This window comes from Pungitius pungitius, chromosome 21 (assembly GCF_949316345.1).
Source record: "Pungitius pungitius chromosome 21, fPunPun2.1, whole genome shotgun sequence".
Classification (NCBI taxonomy): Eukaryota; Metazoa; Chordata; class Actinopteri; order Perciformes; family Gasterosteidae; genus Pungitius; species Pungitius pungitius.
The window spans coordinates 3,512,919-3,540,852 of NC_084920.1; the positions used below are offsets into that span (position 1 = coordinate 3,512,919).

Sequence of the window (27,934 nt, forward strand, 5' to 3'; positions counted from 1 at the left end):
TCACCACATCCTCTCTCATCACTGTAGTCACCACAGTCATTGAACTTGTCGCAAACCCAGCGCTGAGAAATTCAACGGCCACTGGAACATGTGAACTCACCGCCACTACAGCTCCGGTACACTGTTAAGAACAAAATAGATAGGACACGATCAATTAAAACATAAATAAGAAAGTTCTTCTGTTTAAGAAGTTGATATTTTATGAAGACGGAATCAACTCAGTCCTCTTGGTTCACACGTTCATTTATCCTCACCACAGCCTTCCTCATCGCTGTTGTCTCCACAGTCATTCCAGTGGTCACACACAAATGAATGTGGTATACAGTAGCCATTTGCACACTGATAGTGGTGGATGTTGCGTAGCTGAGAATAAAACAAAGACAGAAGTTAGATGTCACGGTTTGGTCCCTCTTCCTGTTTTAGTTTGAAGTTTCATGTTCCTTGTGGTCCTGGGTTAACTTCACTTCCTGCCTTGTCTTGTGATTGCGTGATTGTCTCCACCTGTGTCCAATCACCTGCACCTCCCTTGTGTATTTAAGCCCTGTGTGCCTGTTGTCCTCTGTCGCGTCATTGTCTAAATGTCCCTCGTCGTTGGAGCACGTCTTTGGTTTTGTTTCAAATAAAGAGCACTTTGTTGAGAAACTCTGCGCTTGAGTCCTCCCTGCAACCTGCCCCAGCCCGATTGTGACATTAGAACAAGTCTACGCTGTTGTACATCCTTGCAACAATCTCCAACGAAACTATCGACAAAAGCAAATTGACAACATTCACGGCAGCTTTAAAAATATATTCCCAAGATCCTTGTGCCACTCTCATATATGCAGCTGCAACATAATGATTAATAATGCTTTCCAAAACAGGCTATTCTTGAGTATCTGCAAAAACAGCTATTTAAAGCACCTGGCTCCCGGTGGGTCTCATCTAACGTTACTCACTGCAGTTGAATTCATCGGAGCCGTCTCGGCAGTCCTGCAGTCCATTGCAGTGCTGCGAGTGGTTGTAACAGGCCCCGTTGGCACAAGTCTTCTCAGTGCAACGGGGATAGTCTGCAAATAATTTGCATTATGTTTATTAAAATTGTAACATATTTCCCGCCCAATGATGCAAATGAAAAATATATATATATATATATATATATTTACAGATAAGAGAATTAAAAAACAACCTGACAAAACATCAGTCTATTGAATCTTTCACTGACATCTAAGGTTCATTGAAGATTTAAATGTCTTACTGCAGTTTTTTTCATCGGAGTTGTCTACGCAGTCCTTCACGTGGTCACACCTGTATTTTCCCGGGACACATTGGCCCTCTTGGCAGGTGTACTGGTCTGGGCTGCACGTCCGTCCACCTGAACCGAGAGCGTTCAAGTGAGAATTGTTTTAAAATGCAACGTTAAAAGGGAAAGTAGACTCTCAATTCTTAACGGGCAGTTTGCTGGTGTAAGTCAAATGTGTTTTTCAAGGTCATTTCCTTACTCTTCCTTACTTCCATCCTTCCTTACTTCTGCAATGGTCCCTTTAGCTGTTTACTGCTTTGTCTTTTCATGACTCATACCTTTTTGGGAGTCTTTCATTGTTAACGACAGCCAAAAGCAAATAAACAATCCATTTTGCATACCACAGGTTCTTTTTTCATCTGAACCATCGACGCAGTCTTCCTCTCCATCACAGACGAATCCCAGAGAGATGCATTCACCGCTCGTCACACACTTAAATTCCTGCGAGGTGCATGATGAAGTCGCTGCCAAAAAGGACAACACAATTGAATAGTAAACACAGGAATAATAATACAGTGTGGAGTCATTTGCTTTATCTTCCCCTTCTGTGTTTCCAGTGATCGGGTGTAATACTCACGACAGTTCAGCTCATCTGAGTCATCTGTGCAGTCTTTAGTCCCATCACATCTCCAAGCGTTGTTGATGCATTGTCCACTGGTGCACTGGAACCCCCCACTATCACAACTTCCTGTACACACAACCACACACACATGCGCGCGCGATGGAGTTACGGTAATTTAAAACATCTGTAATCATTAATGGTTTCATTTTTATGTAAGTCTTAGGACATTTTATATTTTAAGATAAAATGTCAGATGTCCAGGTCACTTAAATAAAAAACGCTTTTTACAATTTCCTGACCAATGAGTTGTCATGTTTATGAGAGCTGTAGACACTTTTACAGTTTTTCTCAAATGCTAAAACACAAAAGCCAATCCTCTAAACCAAATGACCAGTTGTCTAAACACATTTACCAAATCTAGCCATCATTTTCCAATACCATAAACACATTTCACATGAAGACACAATTCACAAAACACAATCCTCCGTTCTCATAAATCTTAACACATTTTCCCTTGCTAAAACACAAGTTGCAAAAGAACTCTGCTCATATTCTCAAATGAAAGCTCATGTGATGCAAAATGCTTGCCACAGTCAGCAATATTTAAACACAATGAACACACCTGGCGTCATTCATTACACACAACGACTCAAAATTGAAGACACTTGTTGCTAATGCTGTGACCACATGAATAAAAGCAAGTTCAGAGTGCACAGTTTGCTGAAGATTCCGAACAAACACAATGGATGAAGGCAGAGTCAGGGGAAGACGAATTCGAGTCAGAGGAGGAAGAAGAGCTGGCCATGGAAGAAGAGGAGCAGGCCAACGAGGAAGAGGAGGAGGCCAACAAGGGAGAGAAGAAGGTCCAGGAGGGAGAGCAAGACAACCTCGCACCATCATTAGGGACGAGATGCGAGCAGTCATTGACCATGTCATTGTCCATGGCATGACTGGCTAAAGCAGGACTAAGAGTCCATCCCTCATCAGACTCCGGGAGATCAGAGACAAAGTCATTGCCGATAATGTCAACTTTGAGAGCATTGATGATGTCAGCTTGGCCACAATAGACCGAGTTCTCCGGCGCCAAAAGATGCGGAAGAAACAGGTCTATAGGGTTCCCTTTGAGCGCAACTCTGCGCGACACAAAGACCTTCGTTACGAGTATGTGCAAAAGTATACATCCATGTTGATATGCTTCAAGGCCTCCACCATCATCCCTGTTCCCAAGAAGCCCAGGATCACAGGACTGAATGACTGCAGGCCCGTCGCCCTGACCTCTGCAGTCATGAAGTCCTTTGAACGGCTAGTCCTGTCCTGATCATGTTTTCAAGAGTATTGTGTCCAATAGATTCTGTCTTTGCATTGAGCTGTGTTACAGTATTGTACATGCAGAATTTACTATAGACTTATACTCTTCATATGAAACTCACAAATCTAAATGCTTACTGTAATCCTCTGCAGAGATCTAAGAAGATCCATTACTGTAAAGTTTCTAAAAATATGCATTGGCAGTTATGAAACAAAGAACCTTCTCACAAATTGAGCATTGTGTTTTCAATTGTTTTGCTGTAGTGTGTAATGATGTGTATAATGTTTACATTTTTGAAAGCTTCGAGCTGCTCTTTTGGTGTGAAAGTTTGAGTTTTGAAGTGGGAAGGTGTGGTTGTGTTTATGTAGCTTTAGAAAAGGATGTTGTGTTTAGACATTGGGGAACATGGAGGAAACGTTTGTGAAATGTGTTTTAGCATTTGAGAAAAACTGTAAACATGTGATCCAGCCATTATAAAGGGTTGTTAATTCTACAACATGATTGAACCGTACAAACCTTGAAGTATACTATCATCATTTTAAATATGTAATTTAAGTCTGAAACAGCAGAGAGAAATGTACTTTGTATCATTTGTGCATTCACAATAGTTCAGTATTCTATTAAGACCCATTTTGAAAGGAGCTCAAAATTATTTAGTATTTTTTATTGTAAATTCGGAACTACCAAAAATCATGCTAAGGCAATAATAAGATTCATTAATATACTTTACAGAATATTTAAATTTGCTGTACACATTTTTTATAAAACAGCTAGTAGTATGATTTATTTATGAAATAATTTCTGCGGATGTCAAACTACATAACATTTCAAATTAGTGCAAATGTCCATTTATTACCATAATAGTAAAAGATGAAATAACTTGAAACTTAATATCTTGGTGCAAATAAGACTTTAGTAACACAACGATTGTTGAGCATTTGTGTTCTTCTTTCATTAATGTTTGTGACTAAAGAACACATTGATGTAAATTCAAAAGAACACACATACCTTGAGAAAGTTGAATCCCTTGGGACAGCAGTAGAAGAGACAGAAGTTGAAGACCTTTAAGGCCCATCATTTAACGTTGGTGTCAGTTGGACACAGCGAGTACACTCATGCTGAATCTGACTGTGTAAACGAGGTACTGTCTTTGGAATGGAGATGTACAACGTCCAGCAACCAGCAGACCAATAATGTGACATGGAGGAATACAGCTTTATATGGCTGGCTCCGTTACATAAAGTTCATCTAAGATTAACTTTTACCTGTTGGTATGTTGTCTACATCAGCAGGAAAATGTAACAACATCTTTTGGGCAACACTTCGGCGGGAGTTAACAAGTTCTTTAGGTGAAATATGTGTTAATATACTATTAATAGCAGTAGAGTTTTATCCTTCTATTAGTTCTCCACAACCTAGAAAGAGCTCCAAAAAAGTATGAATATCAGCATGTTGCACTCACAGCAAGTAAATATAGTAAAAAGAAAACACATATATTCTGTAAAACAGGGTTTCAGTAATGTGTTGTCTTTAATTTATAGTATAAATATAAATAAAAATAGCAAAATTCTTTATGCAGAGGCATAGGCCCGTGGTCCTAATGGATGCCACATTTTTAGATGTTTTCATAGCTGCGGTTATCTGACAGACCAAATATTAGCAGGCTCTCCCAGCTTCTTTATTGAATATTATGATGTGTGACCTTGTGACAAGATAGAGTTAAAGTTTATTAACATGTTCTCGTCCACTCTGGCAACGGGCATTTCAGCAATTCAAGTAGTTCATTGTTGTTTCATATCACTGAGAAATAATTTCTATTTCTTTATAGCCCTTTGCCTTATTTTGGACAATATATCATCAAAAAAGTAACTGAAGAAAACCCCAAATCATGTCGCATCCCACTGGGATTATTCTCCTTTGTTGGTTTAACTCTGGCGCCCTCCAGTGGCTATAGAAAAAGAGTGTTTTGCACTGACGCTACAAATAACAAATTGTCCCACTTGTAATTGATAAGCGCATTCCGAGGACCATCCCAAAAAATGATAAAAGAAAGACAAAATTAAAATGGGCTGTAAATAAGAGTTATGCCACTGTCTTTAGGATTGATAATATATACTTTCACATTCATTTGGATATCTGTGGTCAACTAGATGGCGCTTTTAGACCAACACAAAAAGAAGAAAAATCAATGTAAAAAAGGAGGAGTGGAATGCCATTCATTTTAAATGACTTTAATGTAATTCTTTTTTAAACACGTTGTGGTTAATTTCATATAGATGTAAGTGATAGAGACAAATTAATACATTCCAATAAATAACTATTTCTATATATTGCTTTTTATTTTATTGTTGTTGAATTTTTGTGGCATGAATTTTGTTAAAAAAACACAAAGAATACAACATATAACGACAATTAATTTTATGTAAACATTTTACTCAAGTTATTGTATAATTGTGTCTATTATAATTGTAAGAGCCATTATGCTCTCTTTTTGACTGTTGTAGTTCCACTGGAGAACACTGGGTGGAGTATGGGTTTAAGGTGTATGTAGATAATCAGGGAGCAAGGGAAGCCAGGTGTTGGGTTTAAGGTGTGTATATAGATAATCAGAGAGCAAGGGAATAGGGGTGTTGGGGAAGCAAACAGTTTTTGACCGTGAGGATCAAGGGTGAGGATCAAGAGTCATGGTGCATCAGAACTATGGATTGTAACATGTTTGAGCATCAGAACTGAGCAAAAAATAAAGAAGATAAAATGCAGTAGTGGACTGGAACTGGATTCATTTGGAACCACGCGTCAGATAGCCCTACAAAACACCTCTACTAGTGACAAGATGGTAAATTGTCGCTACAATAATATTGTAAGATATATGCAGGGATATAAAATGTCGTAATTTGGAGGAATTACTGAGAGAAGAGAGTACAACCAAATATTGTGATTCATCATTAACATAACACATATTACAACAAAAGTATTACCTGTAAACATAATCTTCTTTTCAAAGTTATTTAATACTTAAAAAGTCTTAAGAGAGTAATATTTAAATTGATCGACATTGAAAATATAGAATAAAAGACTGTGAAAATACAATTGGTGAATCTCATATCCTTAACTTTAACAAAGGACAGGAATAGTAATGATAATATGACAGTTTATGATTGGTTGTTCCGCAATTGCACAAGACCCTCTTGACCATTTCGCTTCTGTTTCCAAAACTCTCACCATCATAGTGCATTTGTAGTATTTAGCCATCTATTCTCAGGTGATTCCAATAAAATTGGATTTAGGTTAATGTAGGATAAACCTTCGCCAGGAAAGCCCTGTTAATTAAAGCCGTCTTCAGTTGTCGTGCATGTAGTAAGGGTTGCTGTATCCATGGCGCTGATTGTACGGGTCGATGCGAGGTTGATTCATCAGAGAATTGCAATACCAAACATCCCAGATCCTTTCATTTATTTTCTGCTCAAAATTCTAATTTATGCTCCATCTATTAAAACCTTTTTTCTAATCTCAACATTTCCTTCTCTTCGTGCATACTGACCGAGTTCCTCCCCACTGGAACCAAGTTTTGTCTGCTGCTGGTCGGAGTCATCTCCATATTGGCTCTTTTTTCCCAACTGTTTGTGGCTGTGGCCCTTGGGATCTGAGGCACCCCGGCAATAGCTGAGCCCAACATCCTGTTGGCCGGCCCACTGTACGGGACCGGTTGTCGGCTGGTCTGGGTCCGCTCCAGGTTGGCTCTTTTTTCCCAACTGTTTGTGGCTGTGGCCCTTGGGATCTGAGGCACCCCGGCATTAGCCGAGCCCAACATCCTGTTGGCCGGCCCACTGTACGGGACAGGTTGTCTGCTGGTCTGGGTCTGCTCCAGGTTGGCTCTTTTTTCCCAACTGTTTGTGGCTGTGGCCCTTGGGATCTGAGGCACCCCGGCATTAGCCGAGCCCAACATCCTGTTGGCCGGCCCACTGTACGGGACAGGTTGTCTGCTGGTCTGGGTCTGCTCCAGGTTGGCTCTTTTTTCCCAACTGTTTGTGGCTGTGGCCCTTGGGATCTGAGGCACCCCGGCATTAGCCGAGCCCAACATCCTGTTGGCCGGCCCACTGTACGGGACAGGTTGTCTGCTGGTCTGGGTCTGCTCCAGGTTGGCTCTTTTTTCCCAACTGTTTGTGGCTGTGGCCCTTGGGATCTGAGGCACCCCGGCATCAGCCGAGCCTAACATCCTGTTGGAGCAGGTGCAGACAACCTGCCCACTGTACGGGGCAGGGTGTCTGCTGGTCTGGGTCCGCTCCAGGTTGGCTCTTTTTTCCCAACTGTTTGTGGCTGTGGCCCTTGGGATCTGAGGCACCCCGGCATTAGCCGAGCCTAACATCCTGTTGGAGCAGGTGCAGACAACCTGCCCACTGTACGGGGCAGGTTGTCTGCTGGTCTGGGTCCGCTCCAGGTTGGCTCTTTTTTCCCAACTGTTTGTGGTTGTGGCCCTTGGGATCCGATTCTCCCCGGCATTAGCCGAGCCTGACATCCTGTCGGCCGGCCCACCGTACAGGGCAGGTTGCCTTGGAGCTGAACTGCCGTTAACCACTGATTGCTTGGTAGGAATGTGGCTGAAGGATAGCCCCAGGTCTCCACTTTTCTCCTTCTTGGACATCTTCTTTGAGGCTCTAACAAGACGATACAACGTTGACATAACTCTGTTACTGCATCTGTATCTTTTCAATGACATTATTTGCTAAATGTTTAATGTCTAAAATAAAACAGCAAGTTAAACACCAGCCAATCCTGTTGCAATAAAATACAGTTCATTGTTCATTTGACGGGCTACATAACAGGTTAACAAGTTAATGTGTACAGACGGAAACATGATAAAGAAATGGCACAGGCAATAGTGAATGGCTGAGTGAAAAGATGAACTCACTTGAGTGTCAATACAGGCAGAAGAATGAGCGCGATCAGCAGCAGGCTCCCAAGCACGGAGCCGACAATGACCAAAGTTAGCTTCCAGGCTGACAAAACACAACGAGAAGAGCATCAATAAGAAGGGTACGTTATCGAAATTGGTCCTCTCAAACTTGATAAGGTGTTTCACTTATCGTATGAAACTTGCTAAATTTTAATTTAGCAAGTATTTTGAAATATCACAGAAGGCTTTTAAAACAAATGCCTCGCCTTCTGTTATTATTTCAATGATGTAACAGCAAATACAGTTGCCATAGAGAAGGACTATATGCAAACACCACTGGACATGGAGCAGTAAATGTTCTTATATCGAATGTGTTGAAAAAGTGTATTGCAACCATTATGTTTCCATAGTACATACAATGTGTTGCACTTGCCATGAGCTGCATATGAACATGGGTTAGGGAAGGAATCTTACTGATTGGAATAATATAATTGGCCACCTCACCATCACTTACGTTTTATTGTTTTATGTGAATTTGTAACTATACAATACTGAATTTATGTCATATGGGGATTTCCCTAAGACGGTTTTGCCTTAACTTTTAAAAATATGCACATTGTATACTCACTTTCCTCGCAGTTAAAACCAGAACGCCCGAAGGGACAACTAAAAGAGAGGAAGAACAATTAATTTAATGGTTTAATTTACTATCAAGCTTTTTATCGCCAGAGGTCATATCTACTTTGCCTCTTATATTTTCCCTTAACTAACCAGATACACATGATGGGAAATTTAAAGACTCACGGTACACATTCGTTGGAGTCTTTAGCTTTTGAACCACTAGGACAGGCTGCAAAAGCAGAAAAGGATGAAATCGTTGGCGCTTTAAATGAACAATGTTATTATAATAGACACAAACACACATATACAAACACACTAACTGTTTTAGACAAACAAAATGTCCTTACCTATGCACAACCTGTCACTGAGGACTGTCTTAATGAAATGTTCCGAACAGGTGCAAGTAAAACCTCCATCTATCCCATTGCATTGTGTAGTATTCGTATCACAAGGATCCAAAGAACACAAGGTTTTGGCTAAAGGTCAGGGATAAAAAGAAGGTAAATTCAGTTCAGCTAAGTGAAATAAGTATGGAAAAATAACAACAGGTTTTGAACAGATATGAATCGGATTTCATTATCAGTGAAACATAATCTGCTGAATGATACACCCTAACCACTTTATGTACAATGGTAAAAGGCCACGGCATGTATATGTAATCACAGTGGCTCACAACTTATTAAATATTAATTGGCCATGATGTCCGTTAAAAATACCTTAAATTAAAAACAAACAGTACAGAAAACCATACAGAGATTTACAAATCAGCATTTTGAAGTAAAGCTAATCTTATTTGTATTTAAAGCAAATTCATACATCAAACAAGATATCTTTTATGAACTTACGATCAAAAACTGCACCATCCAGTAAGCAACCACTACAGTTGCTGGCGGCTAACATCTTATCTAGAACTTGTGTTCCGTTGATGTCAGCACTTTTCTTGAAGATGATCTCAACAGTTGCTATGGCTTTATTCTTCGCTGACATTGACCTAACTTGACTTTTTTTTGACGGCCTAAAGAGAAGAAAACCCCACTCAATTATCACTACATTTTGCAATTATTAAGTGCAATATGCACGTAGGTGTGCTGTGACAGAGGCACAGTGAAAACTTAGGGACTTACACTGGACCCGGACTGATTTCCAGCACTGTCGAGCTGGAGAAAGAATCATCATCCTTGAAAATGTTGTGAATCTGTATTTTAGGAGAAAATTATACAATTTTGGTTTGGGATTAGGAATTTATAGCCCCTTTAGATCAATGTAACTACTGCATTTTTATGAAAATTGTGAGGCAGCTTACTAGTAGTTTTTTTATCAATAGTTAATCATTGTTAATCATTTCAAGTAAATATGTTTTAACATCTGGTGGTTCTTCATTACTGCCCCAAAAAAGTCACATATTAGAATTTAGAGCGTACCTCCCCGTTAATCTTTTTGGCAGCGTTTTGAAATTTTTGTGATGACTTGTCGGCCATTTCCGGTTCGTATGTGATGCTAGGCAGGTTTAGTTGTCCAGGGAAAACTTTGCCTTAAAAAGGAAAATATAATGTCAGATGTTGTTCATTTAACAAATAATTCAAGATTTGGTAAAACTCCCTTTCATGTTCATGATTATACATCAAGTACAAAACCACTCTCATATTTGTAAAATTCATAACAGCTACACTTAAGACAGCTGCAGCAACATTCTCTATCTGCTTGCCTGGCAACGCAACATAACGATGGGATGCAGTTTGAGTCCAAGATATATTCCCAAACCAGATGTTTTTCATAGGGTTTTGTTTTGCGGATTATTTAAAAAAAAATTATATAATCAGTACCAGCAACACAACTCTCGTGTAACAAGGTTATTTTGAATACCACAGACACAAACAGGCCAACAATTTGGCGTGGTAATTCCATAATATCACTTTCTGACCATGAAATACAGCTAAAGACAAAACCTTACCACTCTGACATTCTTTGGTGTCATAATCATAGTTATCACCAGCCAAACACAAGCATTCAAAGGTTTGATCATAACGAGGGTGACAGGTGCTTCCATCCAAGCATGGTTTTCCATCACAGGGTCCTTTATGGTGAAACACAGAAGAACATTGATCACACACAACAATATAAGCATTGCGGTAGTATCTAAAACAAATGAAATTATTAAAACAGAAGAAAGTTACGTTTTAAAAGATGAAATTACCTGGAGGCTTTATGGTTGTAGAAACGGTAGCAGGTTTCGGTGTTGTAGGTGAAGCTTCTGGAGCTGTCGTTGTTGAATCTTGAACAGTGGAAATACACCTGTTGTTGTTATAGGTTCTACAGCTGTAGTAGTCAGACATCAATTACAAAGAAATATGAGCATTGTGGTAGCACCAAAAAACAATGAAATTATTGAAACAGAAGAACAAAAAGGGTTTTAAAATATTAAATAACCTGGAGGCTTTGTGGTTGTCGGTGTTGTGGTTGAACTATCCGTAGCTGTTGTTGTTGTTATAGGTTCTACAGCCGTAGAAGAAAGACATCAATTGCAAAAAAATATGAGCATTGTGGTAGCATCTAAAAACAATGCAATTATTGAAACGGAAGAATAAAAAAAATTTAAAATATGAAATAACCTGGAGGCTTTGTGGTTGTCGATGTTGTGGTTGAACTATCCGGAGCTGTTGTTGTTGAAACTTAAACAATGGAAATAAACTTGTTGTTGATATAGGTTCTACAGCTGTAGTAGTCAGACATCAATTACAAAGAAATATGAGCATTGTGGTAGCACCAAAAAACAATGAAATTATTGAAACAGAAGAACAAAAAGGGTTTTAAAATATTAAATAACCTGGAGGCTTTGTGGTTGTCGGTGTTGTGGTTGAACTATCCGTAGCTGTTGTTGTTGTTATAGGTTCTACAGCCGTAGAAGAAAGACATCAATTGCAAAAAAATATGAGCATTGTGGTAGCATCTAAAAACAATGCCATTATTGAAACGGAAGAATAAAAAAAATTTAAAATATGAAATAACCTGGAGGCTTTGTGGTTGTCGATGTTGTGGTTGAACTATCCGGAGCTGTTGTTGAATCTTAAACAATGGAAATAAACTTGTTGTTGTTATAGATTCTACAGCTGTAGAAGTAAGACATCAATTGCAAAAAAATATGAGCATTGTGGTAGCATCTAAAAACAATGCATTTATTGAAATGGAAGAATAAAAGAGTTTTAAAACATGAAATAACCTGGAGGCTTTGTTGTAGATTCTACAGTTGTAGTTGCTGCATCTGTGGTTGTATATTCTACAGTTGTTGTCAATGCCCCCGTCGTTGTAGGTTCTACAGTTGTAGTCGCTGCACCTGTTGCTGAAGGTTCCAGGGTTGTAGTCGCCACACCTGTTGTTGTAGATTCTACAGTTGTAGTTGCTGCATCTGTGGTTGAAGGTTCTAGGGTTGTAGTCGCCACACCTGTTGTTGAAGGTTCTAGGGTTGTAGTCGCCACACCTGTTGTTGTAGATTCTACAGTTGTAGTTGCTGCATCTGCGGTTGAAGGTTCTAGGGTTGTAGTCGCCACACCTGTTGTTGTAGATTCTACAGTTGTAGTTGCTGCACTTGTTGTTGAAGGTTCTAGGGTTGTAGTCGCCACACCTGTTGTTGAAGGTTCTACAGTTGTAGTTGCTGCATCTGTGGTTGTATATTCTACAGTTGTTGTCAATGCCCCTGTCGTTGTAGGTTCTACAGTTGTAGTCGCTGACACTGTTGCTGAAGGTTCCAGGGTTGTAGTCGCCACACCTGTTGTTGTAGATTCTACAGTTGTAGTTGCTGCATCTGTGGTTGAAGGTTCTAGGGTTGTAGTCGCCACACCTGTTGTTGTAGATTCTACAGTTGTAGTTGCTGCATCTGTGGTTGTATATTCTACAGTTGTTGTCAATGCCCCTGTCGTTGTAGGTTCTACAGTTGTAGTTGCTGCACTTGTTGTTGAAGGTTCTAGGGTTGTAGTCGCCACACCTGTTGTTGTAGATTCTACAGTTGTAGTTGCTGCATCTGTGGTTGTATATTCTACAGTTGTTGTCAATGCCCCTGTCGTTGTAGGTTCTACAGTTGTAGTCGCTGACACTGTTGCTGAAGGTTCCAGGGTTGTAGTCGCCACACCTGTTGTTGTAGATTCTACAGTTGTAGTTGCTGCATCTGTGGTTGAAGGTTCTAGGGTTGTAGTCGCCACACCCGTTGTTGTAGATTCTACACTTGTAGTTGCTGCATCTGTGGTTGAAGGTTCTAGGGTTGTAGTCGCCACACCTGTTGTTGAAGGTTCTAGGGTTGTAGTCGCCACACCTGTCGTTGTAGGTTCTACAGTTGTAGTCGCTGCACCTGTTGCTGAAGGTTCCAGGGTTGTAGTCGCCACACCTGTTGTTGTAGATTCTACAGTTGTAGTTGCTGCATCTGTGGTTGTATATTCTACAGTTGTTGTCAATGCCCCTGTCGTTGTAGGTTCTACAGTTGTAGTCGCTGACACTGTTGCTGAAGGTTCCAGGGTTGTAGTTGCCAGACCTGTTGTTGTAGATTCTACAGTTGTAGTTGCTGCACTTGTTGTTGAAGGTTCTAGGGTTGTAGTCGCCACACCCGTTGTTGTAGATTCTACACTTGTAGTTGCTGCATCTGTGGTTGAAGGTTCTAGGGTTGTAGTCGCCACACCTGTTGTTGAAGGTTCTAGGGTTGTAGTCGCCACACCTGTCGTTGTAGGTTCTACAGTTGTAGTCGCTGCACCTGTTGCTGAAGGTTCCAGGGTTGTAGTCGCCACACCTGTTGTTGTAGATTCTACAGTTGTAGTTGCTGCATCTGTGGTTATATATTCTACAGTTGTTGTCAATGCCCCTGTCGTTGTAGGTTCTACAGTTGTAGTCGCTGCACCTGTTGCTGAAGGTTCCAGGGTTGTAGTTGCCACACCTGTTGTTGTAGATTCTACAGTTGTAGTTGCTGCACTTGTTGTTGAAGGTTCTAGGGTTGTAGTCGCCACACCCGTTGTTGTAGATTCTACAGTTGTAGTTGCTGCATCTGTGGTTGAAGGTTCTAGGGTTGTAGTCGCCACAGCTGTTGTTGAAGGTTCTAGGGTTGTAGTCGCCACACCTGTTGTTGTAGATTCTACAGTTGTAGTTGCTGCATCTGTGGTTGTATATTCTACAGTTGTCAATGCCCCTGTCGTTGTAGGTTCTACAGTTGTAGTCGCTGCATCTGTAGTTGTATATTCCACAGTTGTTGTCAATGCCCCTGTCGTTGTAGGTTCTACAGTTGTAGTCGCTGCACCTGTTGCTGAAGGTTCCAGGGTTGTAGTTGCCAGACCTGTTGTTGTAGATTCTACAGTTGTAGTTGCTGCACTTGTTGTTGAAGGTTCTAGGGTTGTAGTCGCCACACCCGTTGTTGTAGATTCTACAGTTGTAGTTGCTGCATCTGTGGTTGAAGGTTCTAGGGTTGTAGTCGCCACACCTGTTGTTGAAGGTTCTAGGGTTGTAGTCGCCACACCTGTTGTTGTAGATTCTACAGTTGTAGTTGCTGCATCTGTGGTTGTATATTCTACAGTTGTTGTCAATGCCCCTGTCGTTGTAGGTTCTACAGTTGTAGTCGCTGCACCTGTTGCTGAAGGTTCCAGGGTTGTAGTTGCCACACCTGTTGATGTAGATTCTACAGTTGTAGTTGCTGCACTTGTTGTTGAAGGTTCTAGGGTTGTAGTCGCCACACCTGTTGTTGTAGATTCTACAGTTGTAGTTGCTGCATCTGTGGTTGTATATTCTACAGTTGTCAATGCCCCTGTCGTTGTAGGTTCTACAGTTGTAGTCGCTGCATCTGTAGTTGTATATTCCACAGTTGTTGTCAATGCCCCTGTCGTTGTAGGTTCTACAGTTGTAGTCGCTGCACCTGTTGCTGAAGGTTCCAGGGTTGTAGTTGCCAGACCTGTTGTTGTAGATTCTACAGTTGTAGTTGCTGCACTTGTTGTTGAAGGTTCCAGGGTTGTAGTTGCCACACCTGTTGTTGTAGATTCTACAGTTGTAGTTGCTGCACTTGTTGTTGAAGGTTCTAGGGTTGTAGTCGCCACACCTGTTGTTGTAGATTCTACAGTTGTAGTTGCTGCATCTGTGGTTGTATATTCTACAGTTGTTGTCAATGCCCCTGTTGTTGTAGGTTCTACAGTTGTAGTTGCTGCATCGGTGGTTGAAGGTTCTATGGTTGTAGTCGCAACACCTGTTGTTGTAGATTCTACAGTTGTAGTTGCTGCATCTGTGGTTGAAGGTTCTAGGGTTGTAGTCGCCACACCTGTTGTTGTAGATTCTACAGTTGTAGTTGCTGCATCTGTGGTTGTATATTCTACAGTTGTTGTCAATGCCCCTGTCGTTGTAGGTTCTACAGTTGTAGTTGCTGCATCAGAGGTTGAAGGTTCTACAGTTGTAGTCGCTGCACCTGTTGTTGAAGGTTCCAGGGTTGTAGTTGCCACACCTGTTGTTGTAGATTCTACAGTTGTAGTTGCTGCACTTGTTGTTGAAGGTTCTAGGGTTGTAGTCGCCACATCTGTTGTTGTAGATTCTACAGTTGTAGTTGCTGCATCTGTGGTTGTATATTCTACAGTTGTTGTCAATGCCCCTGTCGTTGTAGGTTCTACAGTTGTAGTCGCTGCACCTGTTGCTGAAGGTTCCAGGGTTGTAGTCGCCACACCTGTTGTTGTAGATTCTACAGTTGTAGTTGCTGCATCGGTGGTTGAAGGTTCTATGGTTGTAGTCGCAACACCTGTTGTTGTAGATTCTACAGTTGTAGTTGCTGCATCTGTGGTTGAAGGTTCTAGGGTTGTAGTCGGCACACCTGTTGTTGTAGATTCTACAGTTGTAGTTGCTGCATCTGTGGTTGTATATTCTACAGTTGTTGTCAATGCCCCTGTCGTTGTAGGTTCTACAGTTGTAGTCGCTGCACCTGTTGCTGAAGGTTCCAGGGTTGTAGTCGCCACACCTGTTGTTGTAGATTCTACAGTTGTAGTTGCTGCATCGGTGGTTGAAGGTTCTATGGTTGTAGTCGCAACACCTGTTGTTGTAGATTCTACAGTTGTAGTTGCTGCATCTGTGGTTGAAGGTTCTAGGGTTGTAGTCGGCACACCTGTTGTTGAAGGTTCTAGGGTTGTAGTCGCCACACCTGTTGTTGTAGATTCTACAGTTGTAGTTGCTGCATCTGTGGTTGTATATTCTACAGTTGTCAATGCCCCTGTCGTTGTAGGTTCTACAGTTGTAGTCGCTGCATCTGTAGTTGTATATTCCACAGTTGTTGTCAATGCCCCTGTCGTTGTAGGTTCTACAGTTGTAGTCGCTGCACCTGTTGCTGAAGGTTCCAGGGTTGTAGTTGCCACACCTGTTGATGTAGATTCTACAGTTGTAGTTGCTGCACTTGTTGTTGAAGGTTCTAGGGTTGTAGTCGCCACACCTGTTGTTGTAGATTCTACAGTTGTAGTTGCTGCATCTGTGGTTGTATATTCTACAGTTGTCAATGCCCCTGTCGTTGTAGGTTCTACAGTTGTAGTCGCTGCATCTGTAGTTGTATATTCCACAGTTGTTGTCAATGCCCCTGTCGTTGTAGGTTCTACAGTTGTAGTCGCTGCACCTGTTGCTGAAGGTTCCAGGGTTGTAGTTGCCAGACCTGTTGTTGTAGATTCTACAATTGTAGTTGCTGCACTTGTTGTTGAAGGTTCCAGGGTTGTAGTTGCCACACCTGTTGTTGTAGATTCTACAGTTGTAGTTGCTGCATCGGTGGTTGAAGGTTCTATGGTTGTAGTCGCAACACTTGTTGTTGTAGATTCTACAGTTGTAGTTGCTGCATCTGTGGTTGAAGGTTCTAGGGTTGTAGTCGCCACACCTGTTGTTGTAGATTTTACAGTTGTAGTTGCTGCATCTGTGGTTGTATATTCTACAGTTGTTGTCAATGCCCCTGTCGTTGTAGGTTCTACAGTTGTAGTTGCTGCATCAGAGGTTGAAGGTTCTACAGTTGTAGTCGCTGCACCTGTTGTTGAAGGTTCCAGGGTTGTAGTTGCCACACCTGTTGTTGTAGATTCTACAGTTGTAGTTGCTGCACTTGTTGTTGAAGGTTCTAGGGTTGTAGTCGCCACATCTGTTGTTGTAGATTCTACAGTTGTAGTTGCTGCATCTGTGGTTGTATATTCTACAGTTGTTGTCAATGCCCCTGTCGTTGTAGGTTCTACAGTTGTAGTCGCTGCACCTGTTGCTGAAGGTTCCAGGGTTGTAGTCGCCACACCTGTTGTTGTAGATTCTACAGTTGTAGTTGCTGCATCGGTGGTTGAAGGTTTTATGGTTGTAGTCGCAACACCTGTTGTTGTAGATTCTACAGTTGTAGTTGCTGCATCTGTGGTTGAAGGTTCTAGGGTTGTAGTCGGCACACCTATTGTTGTAGATTCTACAGTTGTAGTTGCTGCATCTGTGGTTGTATATTCTACAGTTGTTGTCAATGCCCCTGTCGTTGTAGGTTCTACAGTTGTAGTCGCTGCACCTGTTGCTGAAGGTTCCAGGGTTGTAGTCGCCACACCTGTTGTTGTAGATTCTACAGTTGTAGTTGCTGCATCGGTGGTTGAAGGTTCTATGGTTGTAGTCGCAACACCTGTTGTTGTAGATTCTACAGTTGTAGTTGCTGCATCTGTGGTTGAAGGTTCTAGGGTTGTAGTCGGCACACCTGTTGTTGTAGATTCTACAGTTGTAGTTGCTGCATCTGTGGTTGTATATTCTACAGTTGTTGTCAATGCCCCTGTCGTTGTAGGTTCTACAGTTGTAGTCGCTGCACCTGTTGCTGAAGGTTCCAGGGTTGTAGTCGCCACACCTGTTGTTGTAGATTCTACAGTTGTAGTTGCTGCATCGGTGGTTGAAGGTTCTATGGTTGTAGTCGCAACACCTGTTGTTGTAGATTCTACAGTTGTAGTTGCTGCATCTGTGGTTGAAGGTTCTAGGGTTGTAGTCGGCACACCTGTTGTTGAAGGTTCTAGGGTTGTAGTCGCCACACCTGTTGTTGTAGATTCTACAGTTGTAGTTGCTGCATCTGTGGTTGTATATTCTACAGTTGTCAATGCCCCTGTCGTTGTAGGTTCTACAGTTGTAGTCGCTGCATCTGTAGTTGTATATTCCACAGTTGTTGTCAATGCCCCTGTCGTTGTAGGTTCTACAGTTGTAGTCGCTGCACCTGTTGCTGAAGGTTCCAGGGTTGTAGTTGCCACACCTGTTGTTGTAGATTCTACAGTTGTAGTTGCTGCACTTGTTGTTGAAGGTTCTAGGGTTGTAGTCGCCACACCTGTTGTTGTAGATTCTACAGTTGTAGTTGCTGCATCTGTGGTTGTATATTCTACAGTTGTTGTCAATGCCCCTGTTGTTGTAGGTTCTACAGTTGTAGTTGCTGCATCGGTGGTTGAAGGTTCTATGGTTGTAGTCGCAACACTTGTTGTTGTAGATTCTACAGTTGTAGTTGCTGCATCTGTGGTTGAAGGTTCTAGGGTTGTAGTCGCCACACCTGTTGTTGTAGATTTTACAGTTGTAGTTGCTGCATCTGTGGTTGTATATTCTACAGTTGTTGTCAATGCCCCTGTCGTTGTAGGTTCTACAGTTGTAGTTGCTGCATCAGAGGTTGAAGGTTCTACAGTTGTAGTCGCTGCACCTGTTGTTGAAGGTTCCAGGGTTGTAGTTGCCACACCTGTTGTTGTAGATTCTACAGTTGTAGTTGCTGCACTTGTTGTTGAAGGTTCTAGGGTTGTAGTCGCCACATCTGTTGTTGTAGATTCTACAGTTGTAGTTGCTGCATCTGTGGTTGTATATTCTACAGTTGTTGTCAATGCCCCTGTCGTTGTAGGTTCTACAGTTGTAGTCGCTGCACCTGTTGCTGAAGGTTCCAGGGTTGTAGTCGCCACACCTGTTGTTGTAGATTCTACAGTTGTAGTTGCTGCATCGGTGGTTGAAGGTTTTATGGTTGTAGTCGCAACACCTGTTGTTGTAGATTCTACAGTTGTAGTTGCTGCATCTGTGGTTGAAGGTTCTAGGGTTGTAGTCGGCACACCTATTGTTGTAGATTCTACAGTTGTAGTTGCTGCATCTGTGGTTGTATATTCTACAGTTGTTGTCAATGCCCCTGTCGTTGTAGGTTCTACAGTTGTAGTCGCTGCACCTGTTGCTGAAGGTTCCAGGGTTGTAGTCGCCACACCTGTTGTTGTAGATTCTACAGTTGTAGTTGCTGCATCGGTGGTTGAAGGTTCTATGGTTGTAGTCGCAACACCTGTTGTTGTAGATTCTACAGTTGTAGTTGCTGCATCTGTGGTTGAAGGTTCTAGGGTTGTAGTCGGTACACCTGTTGTTGTAGATTCTACAGTTGTAGTTGCTGCATCTGTGGTTGTATATTCTACAGTTGTTGTCAATGCCCCTGTCGTTGTAGGTTCTACAGTTGTAGTCGCTGCACCTGTTGCTGAAGGTTCCAGGGTTGTAGTCGCCAAACCTGTTGTTGTAGATTCTACAGTTGTAGTTGCTGCATCTGTGGTTGTATATTCTACAGTTGTCAATGCCCCTGTCGTTGTAGGTTCTACAGTTGTAGTCGCTGCATCAGAGGTTGAAGGTTCTACAGTTGTAGTCGCTGCACCTGTTGTTGAAGGTTCCAGGGTTGTAGTTGCCACACCTGTTGTTGTAGATTCTACAGTTGTAGTCGCTGCACCTGTTGTTGAAGGTTCCAGGGTTGTAGTTGCCACACCTGTTGTTGTAGATTCTACAGTTGTAGTTGCTGCACTTGTTGTTGAAGGTTCCAGGGTTGTAGTCGCCACACCTGTTGTTGTAGATTCTACAGTTGTAGTTGCTGCACTTGTTGTTGAAGGTTCTAGGGTTGTAGTCGCCACACCTGTTGTTGTAGATTCTACAGTTGTAGTTGCTGCATCTGTGGTTGTATATTGTACAGTTGTTGTCAATGCCCCCGTCGTTGTAGGTTCTATAGTTGTAGTCGCTGCACCTGTTGCTGAAGGTTCCAGGGTTGTAGTCGCCACACCTGTTGTTGTAGATTCTACAGTTGTAGTTGCTGCATCTGTGGTTGTATATTCTACAGTTGTTGTCAATGCCCCTGTCGTTGTAGGTTCTACAGTTGTAGTTGCTGCATCGGTGGTTGAAGGTTCTATGGTTGTAGTCGCAACACCTGTTGTTGTAGATTCTACAGTTGTAGTTGCTGCACTTGTTGTTGAAGGTTCTAGGGTTGTAGTCGCCACACCTGTTGTTGTAGATTCTACAGTTGTAGTTGCTGCATCTGTGGTTGTATATTCTACAGTTGTCAATGCCCCTGTCGTTGTAGGTTCTACAGTTGTAGTCGCTGCATCTGTAGTTGTATATTCAACAGTTGTTGTCAATGCCCCTGTCGTTGTAGGTTCTACAGTTGTAGTCGCTGCACCTGTTGCTGAAGGTTCCAGGGTTGTAGTTGCCAGACCCGTTGTTGTAGATTCTACAGTTGTAGTTGCTGCATCTGTGGTTGAAGGTTCTAGGGTTGTAGTCGCCACACCTGTTGTTGTAGATTCTACAGTTGTAGTTGCTGCATCTGTGGTTGAAGGTTCTAGGGTTGTAGTCGCCACACCTGTCGTTGTAGGTTCTACAGTTGTAGTCGCTGCACCTGTTGCTGAAGGTTCTAGGGTTGTAGTCGCCACACCTGTTGTTGTAGATTCTACAGTTGTAGTTGCTGCATCTGTGGTTGTATATTCTACAGTTGTTGTCAATGCCCCCGTCGTTGTAGGTTCTACAGTTGTAGTCGCTGCACCTGTTGCTGAAGGTTCCAGGGTTGTAGTCGCCACACCTGTTGTTGTAGATTCTACAGTTGTAGTTGCTGCACTTGTTGTTGAAGGTTCTAGGGTTGTAGTCGCCACACCTGTTGTTGTAGATTCTACAGTTGTAGTTGCTGCATCTGTGGTTGTATATTCTACAGTTGTTGTCAATGCCCCCGCCGTTGTAGGTTCTACAGTTGTAGTCGCTGCACCTGTTGCTGAAGGTTCCAGGGTTGTAGTCGCCACACCTGTTGTTGTAGATTCTACAGTTGTAGTTGCTGCATCTGTGGTTGTATATTCTACAGTTGTTGTCAATGCCCCTGTCGTTGTAGGTTCTACAGTTGTAGTTGCTGCATCGGTGGTTGAAGGTTCTATGGTTGTAGTTGCCACACCTGTTGTTGTAGATTCTACAGTTGTAGTTGCTGCACTTGTTGTTGAAGGTTCTAGGGTTGTAGTTGCCACACCTGTTGTTGTAGATTCTACAGTTGTAGTTGCTGCACTTGTTGTTGAAGGTTCTAGGGTTGTAGTCGCCACATCTGTTGTTGTAGATTCTACAGTTGTAGTTGCTGCATCTGTGGTTGTATATTCTACAGTTGTTGTCAATGCCCCTGTCAATGTAGGTTCTACAGTTGTAGTCGCTGCACCTGTTGCTGAAGGTTCCAGGGTTGTAGTCGCCACACCTGTTGTTGTAGATTCTACAGTTGTAGTTGCTGCATCGGTGGTTGAAGGTTCTATGGTTGTAGTCGCAACACCTGTTGTTGTAGATTCTACAGTTGTAGTTGCTGCATCTGTGGTTGAAGGTTCTAGGGTTGTAGTCGGCACACCTGTTGTTGAAGGTTCTAGGGTTGTAGTCGCCACACCTGTTGTTGTAGATTCTACAGTTGTAGTTGCTGCATCTGTGGTTGTATATTCTACAGTTGTCAATGCCCCTGTCGTTGTAGGTTCTACAGTTGTAGTCGCTGCATCTGTAGTTGTATATTCCACAGTTGTTGTCAATGCCCCTGTCGTTGTAGGTTCTACAGTTGTAGTCGCTGCACCTGTTGCTGAAGGTTCCAGGGTTGTAGTTGCCACACCTGTTGATGTAGATTCTACAGTTGTAGTTGCTGCACTTGTTGTTGAAGGTTCTAGGGTTGTAGTCGCCACACCTGTTGTTGTAGATTCTACAGTTGTAGTTGCTGCATCTGTGGTTGTATATTCTACAGTTGTCAATGCCCCTGTCGTTGTAGGTTCTACAGTTGTAGTCGCTGCATCTGTAGTTGTATATTCCACAGTTGTTGTCAATGCCCCTGTCGTTGTAGGTTCTACAGTTGTAGTCGCTGCACCTGTTGCTGAAGGTTCCAGGGTTGTAGTTGCCAGACCTGTTGTTGTAGATTCTACAATTGTAGTTGCTGCACTTGTTGTTGAAGGTTCCAGGGTTGTAGTTGCCACACCTGTTGTTGTAGATTCTACAGTTGTAGTTGCTGCACTTGTTGTTGAAGGTTCTAGGGTTGTAGTCGCCACACCTGTTGTTGTAGATTCTACAGTTGTAGTTGCTGCATCTGTGGTTGTATATTCTACAGTTGTTGTCAATGCCCCTGTTGTTGTAGGTTCTACAGTTGTAGTTGCTGCATCGGTGGTTGAAGGTTCTATGGTTGTAGTCGCAACACTTGTTGTTGTAGATTCTACAGTTGTAGTTGCTGCATCTGTGGTTGAAGGTTCTAGGGTTGTAGTCGCCACACCTGTTGTTGTAGATTTTACAGTTGTAGTTGCTGCATCTGTGGTTGTATATTCTACAGTTGTTGTCAATGCCCCTGTCGTTGTAGGTTCTACAGTTGTAGTTGCTGCATCAGAGGTTGAAGGTTCTACAGTTGTAGTCGCTGCACCTGTTGTTGAAGGTTCCAGGGTTGTAGTTGCCACACCTGTTGTTGTAGATTCTACAGTTGTAGTTGCTGCACTTGTTGTTGAAGGTTCTAGGGTTGTAGTCGCCACATCTGTTGTTGTAGATTCTACAGTTGTAGTTGCTGCATCTGTGGTTGTATATTCTACAGTTGTTGTCAATGCCCCTGTCGTTGTAGGTTCTACAGTTGTAGTCGCTGCACCTGTTGCTGAAGGTTCCAGGGTTGTAGTCGCCACACCTGTTGTTGTAGATTCTACAGTTGTAGTTGCTGCATCGGTGGTTGAAGGTTTTATGGTTGTAGTCGCAACACCTGTTGTTGTAGATTCTACAGTTGTAGTTGCTGCATCTGTGGTTGAAGGTTCTATGGTTGTAGTCGCAACACCTGTTGTTGTAGATTCTACAGTTGTAGTTGCTGCATCTGTGGTTGAAGGTTCTAGGGTTGTAGTCGGTACACCTGTTGTTGTAGATTCTACAGTTGTAGTTGCTGCATCTGTGGTTGAAGGTTCTAGGGTTGTAGTCGGTACACCTGTTGTTGTAGATTCTACAGTTGTAGTTGCTGCATCTGTGGTTGTATATTCTACAGTTGTTGTCAATGCCCCTGTCGTTGTAGGTTCTACAGTTGTAGTCGCTGCACCTGTTGCTGAAGGTTCCAGGGTTGTAGTCGCCAAACCTGTTGTTGTAGATTCTACAGTTGTAGTTGCTGCATCTGTGGTTGTATATTCTACAGTTGTCAATGCCCCTGTCGTTGTAGGTTCTACAGTTGTAGTCGCTGCATCAGAGGTTGAAGGTTCTACAGTTGTAGTCGCTGCACCTGTTGTTGAAGGTTCCAGGGTTGTAGTTGCCACACCTGTTGTTGTAGATTCTACAGTTGTAGTCGCTGCACCTGTTGTTGAAGGTTCCAGGGTTGTAGTTGCCACACCTGTTGTTGTAGATTCTACAGTTGTAGTTGCTGCACTTGTTGTTGAAGGTTCCAGGGTTGTAGTCGCCACACCTGTTGTTGTAGATTCTACAGTTGTAGTTGCTGCACTTGTTGTTGAAGGTTCTAGGGTTGTAGTCGCCACACCTGTTGTTGTAGATTCTACAGTTGTAGTTGCTGCATCTGTGGTTGTATATTCTACAGTTGTTGTCAATGCCCCCGTCGTTGTAGGTTCTATAGTTGTAGTCGCTGCACCTGTTGCTGAAGGTTCCAGGGTTGTAGTCGCCACACCTGTTGTTGTAGATTCTACAGTTGTAGTTGCTGCATCTGTGGTTGTATATTCTACAGTTGTTGTCAATGCCCCTGTCGTTGTAGGTTCTACAGTTGTAGTTGCTGCATCGGTGGTTGAAGGTTCTATGGTTGTAGTCGCAACACCTGTTGTTGTAGATTCTACAGTTGTAGTTGCTGCACTTGTTGTTGAAGGTTCTAGGGTTGTAGTCGCCACACCTGTTGTTGTAGATTCTACAGTTGTAGTTGCTGCATCTGTGGTTGTATATTCTACAGTTGTCAATGCCCCTGTCGTTGTAGGTTCTACAGTTGTAGTCGCTGCATCTGTAGTTGTATATTCAACAGTTGTTGTCAATGCCCCTGTCGTTGTAGGTTCTACAGTTGTAGTCGCTGCACCTGTTGCTGAAGATTCCAGGGTTGTAGTTGCCAGACCCGTTGTTGTAGATTCTACAGTTGTAGTTGCTGCATCTGTGGTTGAAGGTTCTAGGGTTGTAGTCGCCACACCTGTTGTTGTAGATTCTACAGTTGTAGTTGCTGCATCTGTGGTTGAAGGTTCTAGGGTTGTAGTCGCCACACCTGTCGTTGTAGGTTCTACAGTTGTAGTCGCTGCACCTGTTGCTGAAGGTTCTAGGGTTGTAGTCGCCACACCTGTTGTTGTAGATTCTACAGTTGTAGTTGCTGCATCTGTGGTTGTATATTCTACAGTTGTTGTCAATGCCCCCGTCGTTGTAGGTTCTACAGTTGTAGTCGCTGCACCTGTTGCTGAAGGTTCCAGGGTTGTAGTCGCCACACCTGTTGTTGTAGATTCTACAGTTGTAGTTGCTGCACTTGTTGTTGAAGGTTCTAGGGTTGTAGTCGCCACACCTGTTGTTGTAGATTCTACAGTTGTAGTTGCTGCATCTGTGGTTGTATATTCTACAGTTGTTGTCAATGCCCCCGTCGTTGTAGGTTCTACAGTTGTAGTCGCTGCACCTGTTGCTGAAGGTTCCAGGGTTGTAGTCGCCACACCTGTTGTTGTAGATTCTACAGTTGTAGTTGCTGCATCTGTGGTTGTATATTCTACAGTTGTTGTCAATGCCCCTGTCGTTGTAGGTTCTACAGTTGTAGTTGCTGCATCGGTGGTTGAAGGTTCTATGGTTGTAGTTGCCACACCTGTTGTTGTAGATTCTACAGTTGTAGTTGCTGCACTTGTTGTTGAAGGTTCTAGGGTTGTAGTTGCCACACCTGTTGTTGTAGATTCTACAGTTGTAGTTGCTGCACTTGTTGTTGAAGGTTCTAGGGTTGTAGTCGCCACATCTGTTGTTGTAGATTCTACAGTTGTAGTTGCTGCATCTGTGGTTGTATATTCTACAGTTGTTGTCAATGCCCCTGTCGTTGTAGGTTCTACAGTTGTAGTCGCTGCACCTGTTGCTGAAGGTTCCAGGGTTGTAGTCGCCACACCTGTTGTTGTAGATTCTACAGTTGTAGTTGCTGCATCGGTGGTTGAAGGTTTTATGGTTGTAGTCGCAACACCTGTTGTTGTAGAATCTACAGTTGTAGTTGCTGCATCTGTGGTTGAAGGTTCTAGGGTTGTAGTCGGCACACCTATTGTTGTAGATTCTACAGTTGTAGTTGCTGCATCTGTGGTTGTATATTCTACAGTTGTTGTCAATGCCCCTGTCGTTGTAGGTTCTACAGTTGTAGTCGCTGCACCTGTTGCTGAAGGTTCCAGGGTTGTAGTCGCCACACCTGTTGTTGTAGATTCTACAGTTGTAGTTGCTGCATCGGTGGTTGAAGGTTTTATGGTTGTAGTCGCAACACCTGTTGTTGTAGATTCTACAGTTGTAGTTGCTGCATCTGTGGTTGAAGGTTCTAGGGTTGTAGTCGGCACACCTATTGTTGTAGATTCTACAGTTGTAGTTGCTGCATCTGTGGTTGTATATTCTACAGTTGTTGTCAATGCCCCTGTCGTTGTAGGTTCTACAGTTGTAGTCGCTGCACCTGTTGCTGAAGGTTCCAGGGTTGTAGTCGCCACACCTGTTGTTGTAGATTCTACAGTTGTAGTTGCTGCATCGGTGGTTGAAGGTTCTATGGTTGTAGTCGCAACACCTGTTGTTGTAGATTCTACAGTTGTAGTTGCTGCATCTGTGGTTGAAGGTTCTAGGGTTGTAGTCGGTACACCTGTTGTTGTAGATTCTACAGTTGTAGTTGCTGCATCTGTGGTTGTATATTCTACAGTTGTTGTCAATGCCCCTGTCGTTGTAGGTTCTACAGTTGTAGTCGCTGCACCTGTTGCTGAAGGTTCCAGGGTTGTAGTCGCCAAACCTGTTGTTGTAGATTCTACAGTTGTAGTTGCTGCATCTGTGGTTGTATATTCTACAGTTGTCAATGCCCCTGTCGTTGTAGGTTCTACAGTTGTAGTCGCTGCATCAGAGGTTGAAGGTTCTACAGTTGTAGTCGCTGCACCTGTTGTTGAAGGTTCCAGGGTTGTAGTTGCCACACCTGTTGTTGTAGATTCTACAGTTGTAGTCGCTGCACCTGTTGTTGAAGGTTCCAGGGTTGTAGTTGCCACACCTGTTGTTGTAGATTCTACAGTTGTAGTTGCTGCACTTGTTGTTGAAGGTTCCAGGGTTGTAGTCGCCACACCTGTTGTTGTAGATTCTACAGTTGTAGTTGCTGCACTTGTTGTTGAAGGTTCTAGGGTTGTAGTCGCCACACCTGTTGTTGTAGATTCTACAGTTGTAGTTGCTGCATCTGTGGTTGTATATTCTACAGTTGTTGTCAATGCCCCCGTCGTTGTAGGTTCTATAGTTGTAGTCGCTGCACCTGTTGCTGAAGGTTCCAGGGTTGTAGTCGCCACACCTGTTGTTGTAGATTCTACAGTTGTAGTTGCTGCATCTGTGGTTGTATATTCTACAGTTGTTGTCAATGCCCCTGTCGTTGTAGGTTCTACAGTTGTAGTTGCTGCATCGGTGGTTGAAGGTTCTATGGTTGTAGTCGCAACACCTGTTGTTGTAGATTCTACAGTTGTAGTTGCTGCACTTGTTGTTGAAGGTTCTAGGGTTGTAGTCGCCACACCTGTTGTTGTAGATTCTACAGTTGTAGTTGCTGCATCTGTGGTTGTATATTCTACAGTTGTCAATGCCCCTGTCGTTGTAGGTTCTACAGTTGTAGTCGCTGCATCTGTAGTTGTATATTCAACAGTTGTTGTCAATGCCCCTGTCGTTGTAGGTTCTACAGTTGTAGTCGCTGCACCTGTTGCTGAAGATTCCAGGGTTGTAGTTGCCAGACCCGTTGTTGTAGATTCTACAGTTGTAGTTGCTGCATCTGTGGTTGAAGGTTCTAGGGTTGTAGTCGCCACACCTGTTGTTGTAGATTCTACAGTTGTAGTTGCTGCATCTGTGGTTGAAGGTTCTAGGGTTGTAGTCGCCACACCTGTCGTTGTAGGTTCTACAGTTGTAGTCGCTGCACCTGTTGCTGAAGGTTCTAGGGTTGTAGTCGCCACACCTGTTGTTGTAGATTCTACAGTTGTAGTTGCTGCATCTGTGGTTGTATATTCTACAGTTGTTGTCAATGCCCCCGTCGTTGTAGGTTCTACAGTTGTAGTCGCTGCACCTGTTGCTGAAGGTTCCAGGGTTGTAGTCGCCACACCTGTTGTTGTAGATTCTACAGTTGTAGTTGCTGCACTTGTTGTTGAAGGTTCTAGGGTTGTAGTCGCCACACCTGTTGTTGTAGATTCTACAGTTGTAGTTGCTGCATCTGTGGTTGTATATTCTACAGTTGTTGTCAATGCCCCCGTCGTTGTAGGTTCTACAGTTGTAGTCGCTGCACCTGTTGCTGAAGGTTCCAGGGTTGTAGTCGCCACACCTGTTGTTGTAGATTCTACAGTTGTAGTTGCTGCATCTGTGGTTGTATATTCTACAGTTGTTGTCAATGCCCCTGTCGTTGTAGGTTCTACAGTTGTAGTTGCTGCATCGGTGGTTGAAGGTTCTATGGTTGTAGTTGCCACACCTGTTGTTGTAGATTCTACAGTTGTAGTTGCTGCACTTGTTGTTGAAGGTTCTAGGGTTGTAGTTGCCACACCTGTTGTTGTAGATTCTACAGTTGTAGTTGCTGCACTTGTTGTTGAAGGTTCTAGGGTTGTAGTCGCCACATCTGTTGTTGTAGATTCTACAGTTGTAGTTGCTGCATCTGTGGTTGTATATTCTACAGTTGTTGTCAATGCCCCTGTCGTTGTAGGTTCTACAGTTGTAGTCGCTGCACCTGTTGCTGAAGGTTCCAGGGTTGTAGTCGCCACACCTGTTGTTGTAGATTCTACAGTTGTAGTTGCTGCATCGGTGGTTGAAGGTTTTATGGTTGTAGTCGCAACACCTGTTGTTGTAGAATCTACAGTTGTAGTTGCTGCATCTGTGGTTGAAGGTTCTAGGGTTGTAGTC

General features: G+C 42.8%; 1 protein-coding gene and 1 long non-coding RNA gene across 2 annotated transcripts; both read right to left on the bottom strand.

Moving 5' to 3' along the window:
* Positions 1-1,248: 1,248 nt before the first annotated feature.
* Positions 1,249-2,077, bottom strand: LOC119212713 (uncharacterized). The gene is made up of 3 exons (XR_009942867.1): positions 1,857-2,077; positions 1,621-1,743; positions 1,249-1,351 (listed from the first exon to the last, which is right to left on the bottom strand). It is a non-coding gene; the product is annotated as an uncharacterized LOC119212713 (long non-coding RNA).
* Positions 2,078-6,489: 4,412 nt separating this feature from the next.
* On the bottom strand, positions 6,490-12,162 carry LOC119213198 (mucin-13-like; the record flags this gene model as incomplete). Its single annotated transcript, XM_062560230.1, has 16 exons — positions 6,490-6,531; positions 6,692-7,805; positions 8,060-8,147; positions 8,673-8,710; positions 8,849-8,894; positions 9,013-9,141; positions 9,511-9,680; positions 9,790-9,860; positions 10,087-10,196; positions 10,617-10,739; positions 10,860-10,937; positions 11,093-11,158; positions 11,275-11,334; positions 11,490-11,555; positions 11,672-11,728; positions 11,883-12,162. Coding segments are annotated over 16 exons (2,538 nt in total), but the record flags the coding sequence as incomplete, so codon positions are not given.
* Between the last annotated feature and the right edge of the window lie 15,772 nt (positions 12,163-27,934).